Raw genomic sequence first — 12,719 nt, forward strand, 5'->3', positions numbered from 1 at the left:
TGAGGAATCGCCACACTGTCTTCCACAATGGTTGAACTAATTTACACTCCCACCAACAGTGTAAAAGTGTTCCTATTTCTCCACATCCTCTCCAGCATCTGTTGTCTCCAGAATTTTTAATGATCACCATTCTAACGGGCATGAGATGGTATCTCAATGTAGTTTTGATTTGCATTTCTCTAATGACCAGTGATGATGAGCATTTTTTCATATGTTTGGCCTCATGTATGTCTTCTTTTGTAAAGTGTCTGTTCATATCCTTCGCCCACTTTTGAATGGGTTTGTTTTTTTCTTGTAAATCTGTTTTAGTTCTTTGTAAATTCTGGATATCAGCCCTTTGTCAGATGGGTAAACTGCGAAATTTTTTTCCCATTCTGTTGGTTGCCAATTCACTCTAATGACTGTTTCTTTTGCCGTGCTGAAGCTGTGGAGTTTGATTAGGTCTCATTTGTGTATTTTGGCTTTTGTTGCCAATGCTTTTGGTGTTTTGGTCATGAAGTCCTTGCCTATGCCTATGTCCTGAATGGTTTTGCCCAGATTTTCTTCTAGGGTTTTTATGGTGTTAGGTCTTATGTTTAAGTCTTTAATCCATCTGGAGTTAATTTTTAGCGTAAGGTGTCATGAAGGGGTCCAGTTTCTGCTTTCTGCACATGGCTAGCCAGTTTTCCCAATACCATTTATTAAACAGGGAATCCTTTCCCCATTGCTTGTTTTTGTCAGGTTTGTCAAAGATCGGATGCTTGTAGATATACTGTGTTGCCTCCGAGGCCTCTGTTCTGTTCCATTGGTCTATATCTCTGTTTTGGTACCAATACCATGCTGTTTTGATTACAGCATGGTACTGGTAGCCTTGTAGTATAGTTTGAAGTCCGGTAGCGTGATGCCTCCCGCTTTGTTCTTTTTGCTTAGAATTGACTTGGCTTTCTGGGCTCGTTTTTGGTTCCATATGAAGTTTAAGGTGTTTTTTTCCAGTTCTGTGAAGAAGGTCATTGGTAGCTTGATGGGGAAAGTGTTGAATCTGTAAATTACTTTGGGCAGTATGGTCATTTTCACGATATTGATTCTTCCTAATCATGAACATGGAATATTTCTTCATCTGCTTATGTCTTCTCTTATTTCGTTGAGCAGTGGTTTGTAGTTCTCCTTGAAGAGGTCCTTTACATTCCTTGTTAGTTGTATTCCTAGGTATTTTATTCTCTTTGTAGCAATTGTGAGTGGCAGTTCGTTCTTGATTTGGCTCTCTTTAAGTCTGTTATTGGTGTATAGGAATGCTTGTGATTTTTGCACATTGATTTTGTATCCTGAGACTTTGCTGAAGTTGCTTATCAGTTTCAGGAGATTTTGGGCTGAGACGATGGGGTCTTCTAGATATACAATCATGTCGTCTGCAAATAGAGACAATTTGACTTCTCCTTTCCTATTTGAATACCCTTTATTTCTTTTTCTTGCCTGATTGCTCTGGCTCTATTTTTATTTTTATAGTGATGTAGTTTTGCTATGGCAATATGGTCTATATTGTTCCCTGTATACTTGAGAAAAGTGTGTATTATGCTTTTGTTAGGTAGAGTATTCTGTAAATGTCATTCAGGTTAAGTTGGTTGATGATGTTGTTCAAGATTACTTCTCTTTGCTGATTTTCTTCCTACTTCTTTCAATTATTGAGAAAGAGTTTATTAAAGTATCCAACCATAGTTGTAGATTTTTTTCTGTTTTTCCTTGTAATTCTATCAGTTTTGCTTTGTGTATCTTGATGCTTTCTTATTAGGTACATACATATGTTTAGCATTGTTATGTCCTCTTCATCAATTAACTCCTTTATCACTGTGTAATGGCTCTATTTATAACTTGTGATTTTTTTTTATTCTGAAATCTTACTTAGTATGATATTAGTATAGCCACTCCAGCTATCTTTTAACTGGTGTTAGTCTGGTTTATCTTTTTTCATGCTTTTTTCCTTTAACCTATTTATCTCGTTATACTTAAATTTTTTTGTAGGTAGCATGTAATTGGGTCTTGCCCTTTTATACAATCTTAAAATCACTACCTTTTAATAGTGATGCTAAGATCATTTACATTTAGTCTGATTATTTGTATGGTTAGGTTTGAGTCTAACATCTTGCTTGAAGGGGACATGTATAAAATGTCTAGCTTTTTTGAGACAGGACTCTGAAGAGCCATCTTCTCTCCAGAGCTTCTTATAGTTCGGACTAACTCCTTGATTGCAACTGCTTCACTGTTCAACTGAAATATCTGTCCATTCCTGTTTCCCACGTAGAGTTTCTCACTGGGAGCACTCCCTAATACTTCTGGCATAAATTCTCAGAGTTTATTTGCTGGGAAACCCAACTTTCACAGTGACCTTGAAGATTGCTAGTGATAAATTACCACTTACAAATGGTATGAGAATAATAAGTATTCATATTTAAAAAGGAATGAGATTTCTATCCTATCATACAAAAAACCTTTCAGAAGAAAAGGTAGGAAAATATCTCCAAGGACCTTAAGGTAGGAAAAGATTTCTTAAAGCACAAAAAATGCTAAATGTAACAGAAAATGAGAATTTGTGTTTATCAAAGACTGTAAAAAGAAAATAAAATGGTAAGCCATACACTGGTAGAAGATATTTATAAAGTATGTTATAGACAAAGCAATAGAATCTAGAATATATGAAGAACTTATACAAATGAAAAATAACAAGACATATTACTACTAAAATGATCAAGACACAAACATAAGAGGAAACATAAGTGACCAATGAATATAGAGTGCTCAACCTTATTAATATTCACATAAATAGGAATTAAAAACGTGATATAATTTTACATTTAATCGAATGGCGACATTTAAGATTTCTGTTGTAACCAACTGTTGAAGAGAATGGGAGTCAGATAACTTTTATATACTAGGGAATGTGTATTGGTAATACCACTTTGGGAGAAATTATCATATAGTTTATTTATTTATTTTCTTTTTTAATATGATGTAATTTAAAATTGTATATCTGTCTTTTCTTTGACGAGTTGTAATGAAAGAGAACTTACTATTTCTCTGGACTGCTATTTCCATTGTCAGGTAGCTCTAAATGTTAGAAAGTTTCTTATTTATTTTAAGCCAGTGTTTTTCTATGTAATTTCTAAACAGGATATTAAATGCTACTCCGATTCTAGCAAAGGACCAGTTTATGTTTTCTTTTGCATAGTAATCTTTCAGGTAGTTTGATTATTATAAAATCATGACAAAAGAAAAAGACAACAGACTGGCATATTCAAGATAGTGTTTTTATTTTGAGTTCTTGAATTGATTTTAATAGATCCAGAATTATCTAATCTTCTATTTATCACACTTACAAGTATCACAAGCCAATGCATTTCAATGTTTTGTGTTGTAGGACACAAATATCTATTTGGCTGGCACTGAAGAAGGTTATATTCACAAATGTTCTTGTTCATATAATGAACAATACCTAGATACCTACAGAGGACATAAGGTTAGTTTAATTATAGGGGATTGGAAAATTTATTTTGTATTTCTGAAAAAATAGTACCATTATACACAGTACTTGTAATATGCAATAAATTTACAACTTCGAAGTTAAAAATATCATCCTGAATTAAGTGCTTTATTCCATGGAAATCAATAATATAGGGGGCATTCTCTTGACTTCTAGATATCCTTGATTTCTTCTTGAAACTTTTGGCAGTTACAAGTTTTGTTTCTAAAAGACTTTGCTTATGATAGCATGCTGATCCTAAAGTAAAATTTTCTTTCACCCATACCTAGTCTCTGTATCTTTTTGTTTGTTTGTTTTGTTTTTTAAGAGATGGATCTCACTGTTACCCAGGCTGACCTTGAACTTCTGGGCTCAAGTGATCGTCCCACTTTAGCCTCTAAGGTAGCAGGGACTACAGGCACACACCACTGCAACTGGGTGCATATCTTTTCGTGATGTTCCAGCCACATTTTCTTCATTTTCTTCCTTATTTCTTTTTTTTCTTAATACTCTTTATCTTTTCAAAGTAGGTATAATATGTATTAAATTAAGTGAATATTATCGCAGCTATATTTTTATGTTTCTAAATGTAACAATTTAAGGAAGATATAATTTACGATTTTTTCTTAGCTAAAATAATGTCCACACAATAATGAATAATGTGAAAATCTAGAAATCTTAGCATTTTTAATTTGCTGGTCAAGTTTAAAATAAAAGATATTAAATATTTTTTACCTTTGTATTTTTTTATTTATTTGTAGGGCCCAGTGTATAAAGTGACATGGAACCCATTTTGTCATGATGTATTTTTAAGCTGTTCTGCAGATTGGGGTGTTATTATATGGCAACAGGAGAACATCAAGCCATTTTTGAGTTTTTATCCAACTACTTCTGTTGTTTACGATGTTGCCTGGTCTCCAAAATCATCCTACATATTTGCAGCTGCGAATGAGAACAGGGTGGAGATTTGGGACCTTCATATCAGCACGTAAGTGTTAGCATTTTCTTGGGTACACTTATAGTAGAAGCAGTTCAAACTAAATGATACCTGGTAGTTTTGATGTCAGTTAGAGGATACTGTAGTTACTTTAAGAGAGGTAATAGTTTATGAGAGTCCTTTGTGAATAAAGATAATGCCAGCATGCTCTATTAATGTTAGTTATTTATACCGTATGTGATTTTAAAAATATTTGAATGAAAGTAGTTTACCTTGGCTGAGCGCAGTGGTTCACACGTATAATTCCAGCACTTTGGGAAGCTGAGGCGGGTGGATCACTTGAGGTCAGGAGTTCAAGACCAGCCTGGCCAACATGTCGAAAACCTGTCTCTACCAAAATACAAAAACCAGGCATGGTGATGTGCACCACCAGTAGTCCCAGCTACTTGGGAGCCTAAGACAGGAGGATCACTTGAACCCAAGAAACAGACATTGCAGCAAGCTGAGATTGCACCAGTGTACTTTAACCTGGACAACACAGTAGACTTTGTCTCAAAAAAGGAAGAGAGCAAGAGAGAGAGAGAGAGAGAGAGAGAGAGTGAGAAACGAAGAAAGTAAGTTTACCTTACTCATCTCCTCAAACTTTTACGGACAATATAGGACATAATAACTATCTTGAGTTCTTATTAATTGCCTAGTTTACAGAAACATACAGAGGCATTTTTACATTTTTAACTAAAAATTTTCTACAGTAGAAAACAGGGACAAAATAATTATTTTTGCAACATTTACTTATGCTCTTACCTGTTTCAAAACATTCAAAGTGGTATGAACTTAAAGTTTTTGATTTAAGATATTATTCCAAAAATATTAGAAGATTGTCTAAAGTCATTTATTCTTCCTTATGAAAACTTAATACAATGTTGGAATAAAAAGGTTAATTGGAAAATATAATATATCTTTATGCTAGTTTTTAGCAAAAACAGTAAAAAAATGAATACTTGTTTAAAAGAAATGATGTCAAATTCAGTGGGCTTATTCTTTTTTTTTTTTTTTTGGCTAGGAATTAATAATTCAGTAACTTTAAAATTTTGTCCTGGTCTTTTCTATAAAACAGTATGAACCAAAAATCAAGGATTATAAGTATGAAGTGACTAATGTATATAGTGGCTGCTTAAATAATCCCACCTCTGATTTTAATTTTTCTGGAAAAACTGTAGTTCTCGGGACAACGTATTTGTAAAAGAAGTATACAAAGTTGCTACTTCTTTTGAGGACATTAGGTAGATTGCTTTAGATGACCAAGACTAGGAGAAAACTTCTTGTTCAAAATGTACTTTTATATTCCAGAGGCTCATTTGAATAAAAAATTATTCTGTTAAAAGACAGCTATTATTTACTAAGTTGTGTTAGGTATCTCCACAGAAACAGAGCCAATAAGATGTATGTATTTACTTATACCTGTCATTGTCTCTGTCTCTATTTCTGTCTTTATCTCTATCTCTTGAGAGAGAGATTTATTTTAAGGAGTTGGCTTACATGATAGTGGGTCCTAGCAAGTCTGAAATCTGCAGGGCAGGCTGGCAGGCTGGAATTTACAGCAGGAGTCATATTGCAATCTTGAGTCAAAAGGCATTCTGCAAGTAGAATTCTATTCCACTTCGGTGGATCTCAGTCTTTTCTTTTAAGGCCTTCAACTAATTGGATGAAGCCTACCCACATTATGGATGGTAATCGGCTTTCTTCAAATTATAGTGAATTAAATGTTAATCATGTCTGAAAACAAATACCTTTACAATAGACTGATGTTTGACCAAACAATTGGGTACCACAGCCTAGCCAAGTGGACACACAAAATTAGCCATCACAAAGTTTAACTTTATGAGTTCACAGTTTACTTGTGAAGTACTTTAATTTACCTGGTTGAAATTAGTCCATTGAAGAATTGAAGGTTTTGAATGAGTAAGGTGCGAGAAGCAGTTATTTTGAGTTTGGAAACAAATAGGCTTACGGTTTTGTTACATTTCATTAAAAAAAAATCTCAAATTTTTCTTTGTCTATTTTAAAAAATATTAATATAGCAATTGAATTTACAAATAAAATATTTCATTACAGTTTGGACCCTCTGATTGTTAATGTTGCGAACCCTGGAATCAAGTTCACAACCATTCTCTTTGCCAAACAAACAGATTGCCTTCTGGTAGGAGACAGCGATGGACAGGTTTCTGTGTACGAGCTGAGAAATATGCCTACTGCTTTGGATTCTGGCCAGGTACGACTCAAGAGTAAAAAAATTGTGTCATTTTATTAGTCTATTTAGCTGTAATTTTGTAGCATGCAAAGGATTTACATTTCTTAAGTGTCTTAAGTGTAATATAATGAAAGAACATAAATTCCAAGAGTTGCTAACTTCTAGAAATGGCACCTACTAGGGTTATTTTTTTTCTGGCCTTATCTTCTTTATCTATAAAAGATAATGATAAGAATAATAACATTGGTGAGCATAATAATTAATTATAAATATTATATGGGAGAACTTAAAATTGTGCTTAGTGTGTAATTGGGACTTAATAATTCTTAAAGATAGCCAAAGAAGTTTACTGCATATATTAAAAGATTGTTACATAAAATAATTGTATCTTTAGATATTTTCCAATGTTCTTGAAATGGGCATTTATTTCTGTTGGTTTAGTATTATCCTATTCTCTTACTCTGATCTTCAGATACCCAAGTTTTGTTTCAAACTTTGACAGACAACTCACTGTCCACTATTTAAAAAATGTTTTCAATTTCCAATTTAAAATGTTCATTTTTTTTGGTTTCTTATGTTTAAATTGTTATTGTAAACAATACTCTGGTAAATATTAGCAGAAATATGATAAGCATGTCAAAAATATTAAAAATATACATAAATCAATATAAAAAATACCAAGACTTCAATAAAAAAATGGGCAATGATCAGGAATAGGTCATTCACACAAAATAACTAGCAGATATGTTTTAAAATCCAACCTCACTAATAACTTAAAAGATAAAATACTATTAAATTAAAATAGAAGTCTCACATATCAGATTTACAAGGTTGATTTAAAAATAAATTTTTAATGCAACTACTCTGTACTGGCATACATTCAATAAATCCTCTCATACTGGTGGTTGGAAAAGAAATCAGTATAACTTCTTTGGAAGCAATTTGACAATGTGAATCAAGACTTAGATATGTTTAGAGAAGGCCAGGTGTGGTGGCTCATACCTGTAATCTCAGCACTTTGGGAGGCTGAGGCCAGTGGATCACTTTAGGTCAGGAGTTCCAGACCATCCTGGCCAACATGGTGAAACTCTGTCTCTACTAAAAATACAAAAATTAGCTGGATGTGGTGGCAGGTGCCTGTAATCCCAGCTGCTCAGGAGGCTAAGGCACAAGAATTGCTTAAACCTGGGAGACGGAGGTTGCAGTGAGCTGAGATGGCACTACTGCACTGCAGTCTGGGCAAGAGTGAACCTCTGACTCAAAGAAAAAAAAAGAAATGTTTAGGGAATATTGATTCCTTTTAACTAGTAATTTCACTTCTGAGACTAGCCTATAGAAATATTCATAAATGTGACTTAATTAATTATAGCATTATTCATGAGAAGATATATATAAAACCTATCAAGTGCTACAATAATCTACCAATATAAGTTACAATATTTTGTATACTTATTTTTCTTACTAGTTTGAGCCACTTTGAAGCATATATGTGTCTAGTGCAATACTAGCACATAATGGGCATTAGCGAATGCTGAATGACTATCTGAATGAACAAACACACAAAAGACATGGTTTCTAAGAAAAAGACAATAGATATTCAAGAAACTATAATCAAGTCAGAAAGAACAGAATAATGAACTTCTACAGAATCACAGTGCAGGAGAATAATTGACTTTTGGAAGGTGAATGGGAAGAGGAAAAGGAAAATAAGATAATGCTTTTGGGAAGGTTTTTTACAAAGGAGATTAAATTTCAGCTGTGCTTGGAGGTTTAGGATATTTCCTTGCAGATAAAGAAAAATTGGAATTGTTATTCCTGACCGAGGGAAAAGCTTGAGCAAAGATAGGGAATTGGAAAGGTTCATGTCATCTTAAGGAATTGGTAAGTCGACTTTTTTGACTGGTAAAGAAGCTCCTTGAGAGAAAAGTGGCAAAGGGGCCAATATAAGAGTAATAAGAGTAATATAATATACGTACTGGTAATAGAAATTAAAATAGCCTCTTTGGAGAGCAATTCAATAAAACAGAAAATTCAAATACCATACAAGCCAATTGATATCATAGAGAATCTCTGTGGTACAATAGGAGTATACATGTACAATAGAAGACATGTATAAGGCAGTATCAATGTGAGGTGTTTTAAAAAATTCATTTCTTATTTCTTTCTCTCTTTTTTTTTTTTTTTTTTTTTTGAGATGAAGTCTTGCTCTTGTTGCCCAGGCTGGAGTGCAGTGGCGCAATCTTGGCTCACTGCAACCTCTGCCTCCCGGGTTCAAGCAATTCTCCTGCCTCAGCCTCCTGAGCAGTGGATTACAGGCTCCCACCTGAGTAGTGGATTACAGGCTCCCACCTGAGTAGTGGATTACAGGCACCTACCACTATGCCTGGCTAATTTTTGTACTTTTAGTAGGGATAGGGTTTGGCCGTGTTGGCCAGGCTGATCTTGAACTCCTGACCTCAGGTAATCCGCCCACCTTGGCTTCCCAAAGTGCTGGGATTAGAGGTGTGAGCCACTGCACCAAGCCAATTTATTTCTTATTTCTAATGTTCCCTAAGGTAGCCTTTATATGTCCAAAAGATTACTCAGCCTACTTTGATTTTAAAAATTTATATTCAAATGATATCAGATTTATAAAAAAAGAACAGTTCATCTTAAGTTCTTACATTTGGATTATATATTTTATTATTATGTTTCTAAGTCTAGCAGATTTTAATACATGCTAAGTGAGCTTTTGCAACTTAATTACATTTTCTTAAATATTTTAAATCTCATTTATAAATTTAATTTAATATATTGGACTTTTAAGTACTTCAGTTTTCTTAGCAAACAAGTCTCAGATACTTAAGGAATTCTTATTAATTTCATAAATTAAAAATTTTAAATGTGATGAATACTATATTTTCCTAACTGTTCTAATGCAGTTTACAAATTAGTAAGACTTCAGTCCATGATTGCAAGTCTAAATCAATTACCCAAATTGCACATTTATATGAGAAGCAAATGTTTCTCTCTTAGACATTCCAATATGACAACTTCTCATATGAATTTTAAAATATTAAAAATATGTAAATTCCTTAATGCAGAGAATACTAAAGTTATCAGTTTGATTTGCTGCATCATTTCTATACACAATGTTTATTCTTCTCAAGGTAAAAAAGAATACCATTATAAGTAGTTTTGAAGATTATTTTCTCAACTAGCTGAGATGCATCTTGACTTAAGATTTTATCCAGGGAATGAGGTCTGACACTGTGGACATTTAAGGGGATTTACCTAAGTACTGTAGCTGCCAGTCTGGGCCCTGTTTTACTGTTGATTTGTCAGTGCTCAATGCAGTTGTCTCACAGCCCATGTCTCCTAAAGTCTAGTTACGCATTACCTAAGCCTCCATCTTCTCATTGGAAGTCTGCAACCCTGCCCATGTTGCTGAATCACTTGATTGACTTCCATTCATTGATTTACTGTGTCATTAAATTCTAAATTATTACAGTTTTCCTACTTAGTAGGAATACAACTCTTGTAGATGTTTAAATGCCATCTGATTAGATTAGATTCTATACTTTTTTTTTTTTTTTTTTTTTGAGAAAGGGTCTCACTCTGTTGCCCAGGCTGGAGTGCAGTGGTGTGATCTCGGCTCACTGCAGCCTCAAACTCCTGGGATCAAGCAGTTGTCCCACTCCAGCCTCCCAAGTAGTTGGGACTACAGGTGCACACCACCATGCCCAGCTAATTTTTGTATTTTTTGTAAAGACAGGGTTTTACTGTGTTATCCAGACTCATCTCAAACTCCTGGACTCAAGTGATGTGACCACGCAGACCTTCTCAAGTGCTGGGATTACAGGTGTGAGCCACCAGGCCTAGCCCAGATTCTAAACATCTTTAGGGCTTTGTTTAACTCATAGGTAATGGTGTGAAAAACATGCTAATGAGGAAACAATGTTTATAGCAGCCTTGTTTGTATACTGACAAATTGAAAACAACCCAAATGGTTATCAGTGGAAGACTGGATAGATAAAATATGACATTTTCACATGTGTAACTTCAATACAGATATTTAAATGGCCTATATTTTAATGTGTTAATATGGCAAGTTTTGAATAAATTATAAAACACAGTGTTGAGTGATAAAAGCAAATTTCAAGAAGGCAAGTACAATATGTTATATGCAATATTATGTAAACACAAAAATAAAAACATATTGTTGGTAGACACACTTGTAGTTGGTAAAAGTATAAAAGAGTATAAAATATAAACTGGAATGTAGAAGAAAAATGCTTCATTTTTGTGTTTGGATTTGAATTGGTTATGCCATCTTTTAATTTGAGCAGTATGCTCTACAAGCAGAAAGCTAAGCTTAGAGAATTTGAACATTTTTGGCAAACCCGTGTGTGTGTCTGTGTGTGTGTGTATGTGTGTGTGCGTGTGTGTGTGTGTGTGTGTGTGTATGTGTGTGTCTGTGTGATTTCAAGGCTGGTAAGCATATTTTTCTTAACAAATCAATTCCATATATTAGTGAATAAATATAATTTTTGTATACGAATATGTTTTTCATATTTTTGGTGACTATATTTGAAAGGCTTAGGGTTATATTTTTGGGAGATTAAACAACAACAAAAAACTGTTAATCAGGTTTCTTGTTACTGATAGCCAATTTTTAATGACATACCTTTTCTTTCTTAGCTTATAGAGAATTAGTCATAAGAATATTTTGAAGTTCCAAAGTAACTAATGTCAAAACATTGTTTCCTCTCAAGATACCTTGTCAAGTAACATTATGACCTATAATTTTTTCATTAATTTTAATCAAGAGTGAATCAAAGTTTTAGAAACCTTAACATTTCATTCTATAGGAAAGATGTACACCAAATTTATGATAAAGGCTGCCCCTGGGACATGAGGGAAAGGGAAGAACAGTATTAGGAGGTATACAAAGGAAACGTTATCTTTTATCAGTGTCTTTCAGGATTCCAGTTAGTATCACTTTTTCTAATTGCTACTTTAATTTTTTTAACTTTTAAATTTTAATTTTTTTATACAGACATTTAATTGTTAATGTTGCCCACGCTGGTCAAAAACCCCTGGCCTCTAGCAATCCTCCTATCTTCCTTCCAAAGCTCTGGCTTTTCAGGTGTGAGCCACCATTCCTGGCCCTCTGGAGGTTTTAAGTGACATGATTTCTGAAACTCTGGCCCCTTCCTGATGAGAGCAAGGACCAGAATACTATTGTGGTAGGATATGGTCAAAGGTTGGCTCCAGCCCTGCTCCCAGGTTAGGGTTCATGGTTAGGGGTAACACCAGGCTGATGTCTGGCATGAACAGGAGACTGGGATCCAAGGCTTGCAATTATAACTTAATGATATAGCTAACTGTTGGCAGGATTTACCACTGCGTTAACATTCATGACTGGGGAAGCACCAGCTCTTCTACTGGCATGATGAGGCTTGCTGGTGGTCTAAGTCTTGAGCTGCAGAGAATTATGGTGTAAGCACTTGGGAGAAGTCAGTTTCAATGGAGAATTACAGAAGCAACTCCTTTTGTGCAGGCAGCCCCCAGAGAACTACTCCTGGATACTATTTATACTATTATGGTTCATTGTACAAATGTTTGCCATGTTTTTCTCTGTGCTTTTGCTGTTTACATTTTCTCCAAATTGAAGGAAAAATGAAAAGATAACTGAAATTTTACAAAAGAGCTTTAGAAACATGAATCTGTAATATATGTAAGAAATTAATGCTGGTAGACACTGAAGGTGGAAAAAAATAGACCATTGATTGATTTATTCAACAAGTATTAATATTTACTGAGTATTTACTGTGCGACCCCTGGTTGTGGGACCCCAACCCACAGAGGCAGGCCCCCAGTAGACATGAGGCAGGACGCGTGGTGGCCGGTACCGACTTTATTGGGATCTCCGGGCAACTCAGGCGGACGGGGATGAATCGCGCGCGCTTTCTTTGTTCGGTTGACTTTATAGGGACAGAGGGCCTGGGGCGGTAGGAGAGCTGACCTGGCAGGTAGTAATTGGCTAGGTTGATTGCTGG

At 34.6% G+C, this 12,719-nt stretch overlaps 1 protein-coding gene across 1 annotated transcript in view; it reads left to right on the plus strand.

Moving 5' to 3' along the window:
• The window catches only part of DNAI4 (dynein axonemal intermediate chain 4), a 97,938-nt gene that overhangs the window by 77,229 nt on the left and 7,990 nt on the right, over nucleotides 1-12,719 (plus strand). The window contains 3 exon segments of the mRNA XM_017532484.2: nucleotides 3,389-3,487; nucleotides 4,252-4,478; nucleotides 6,543-6,699. Coding sequence (XP_017387973.1) covers nucleotides 3,389-3,487; nucleotides 4,252-4,478; nucleotides 6,543-6,699 — 483 coding nt within the window.

This window comes from Cebus imitator, unplaced genomic scaffold, assembly GCF_001604975.1.
Source record: "Cebus imitator isolate Cc_AM_T3 unplaced genomic scaffold, Cebus_imitator-1.0 Scaffold3, whole genome shotgun sequence".
NCBI classification, from domain to species: Eukaryota; Metazoa; Chordata; class Mammalia; order Primates; family Cebidae; genus Cebus; species Cebus imitator.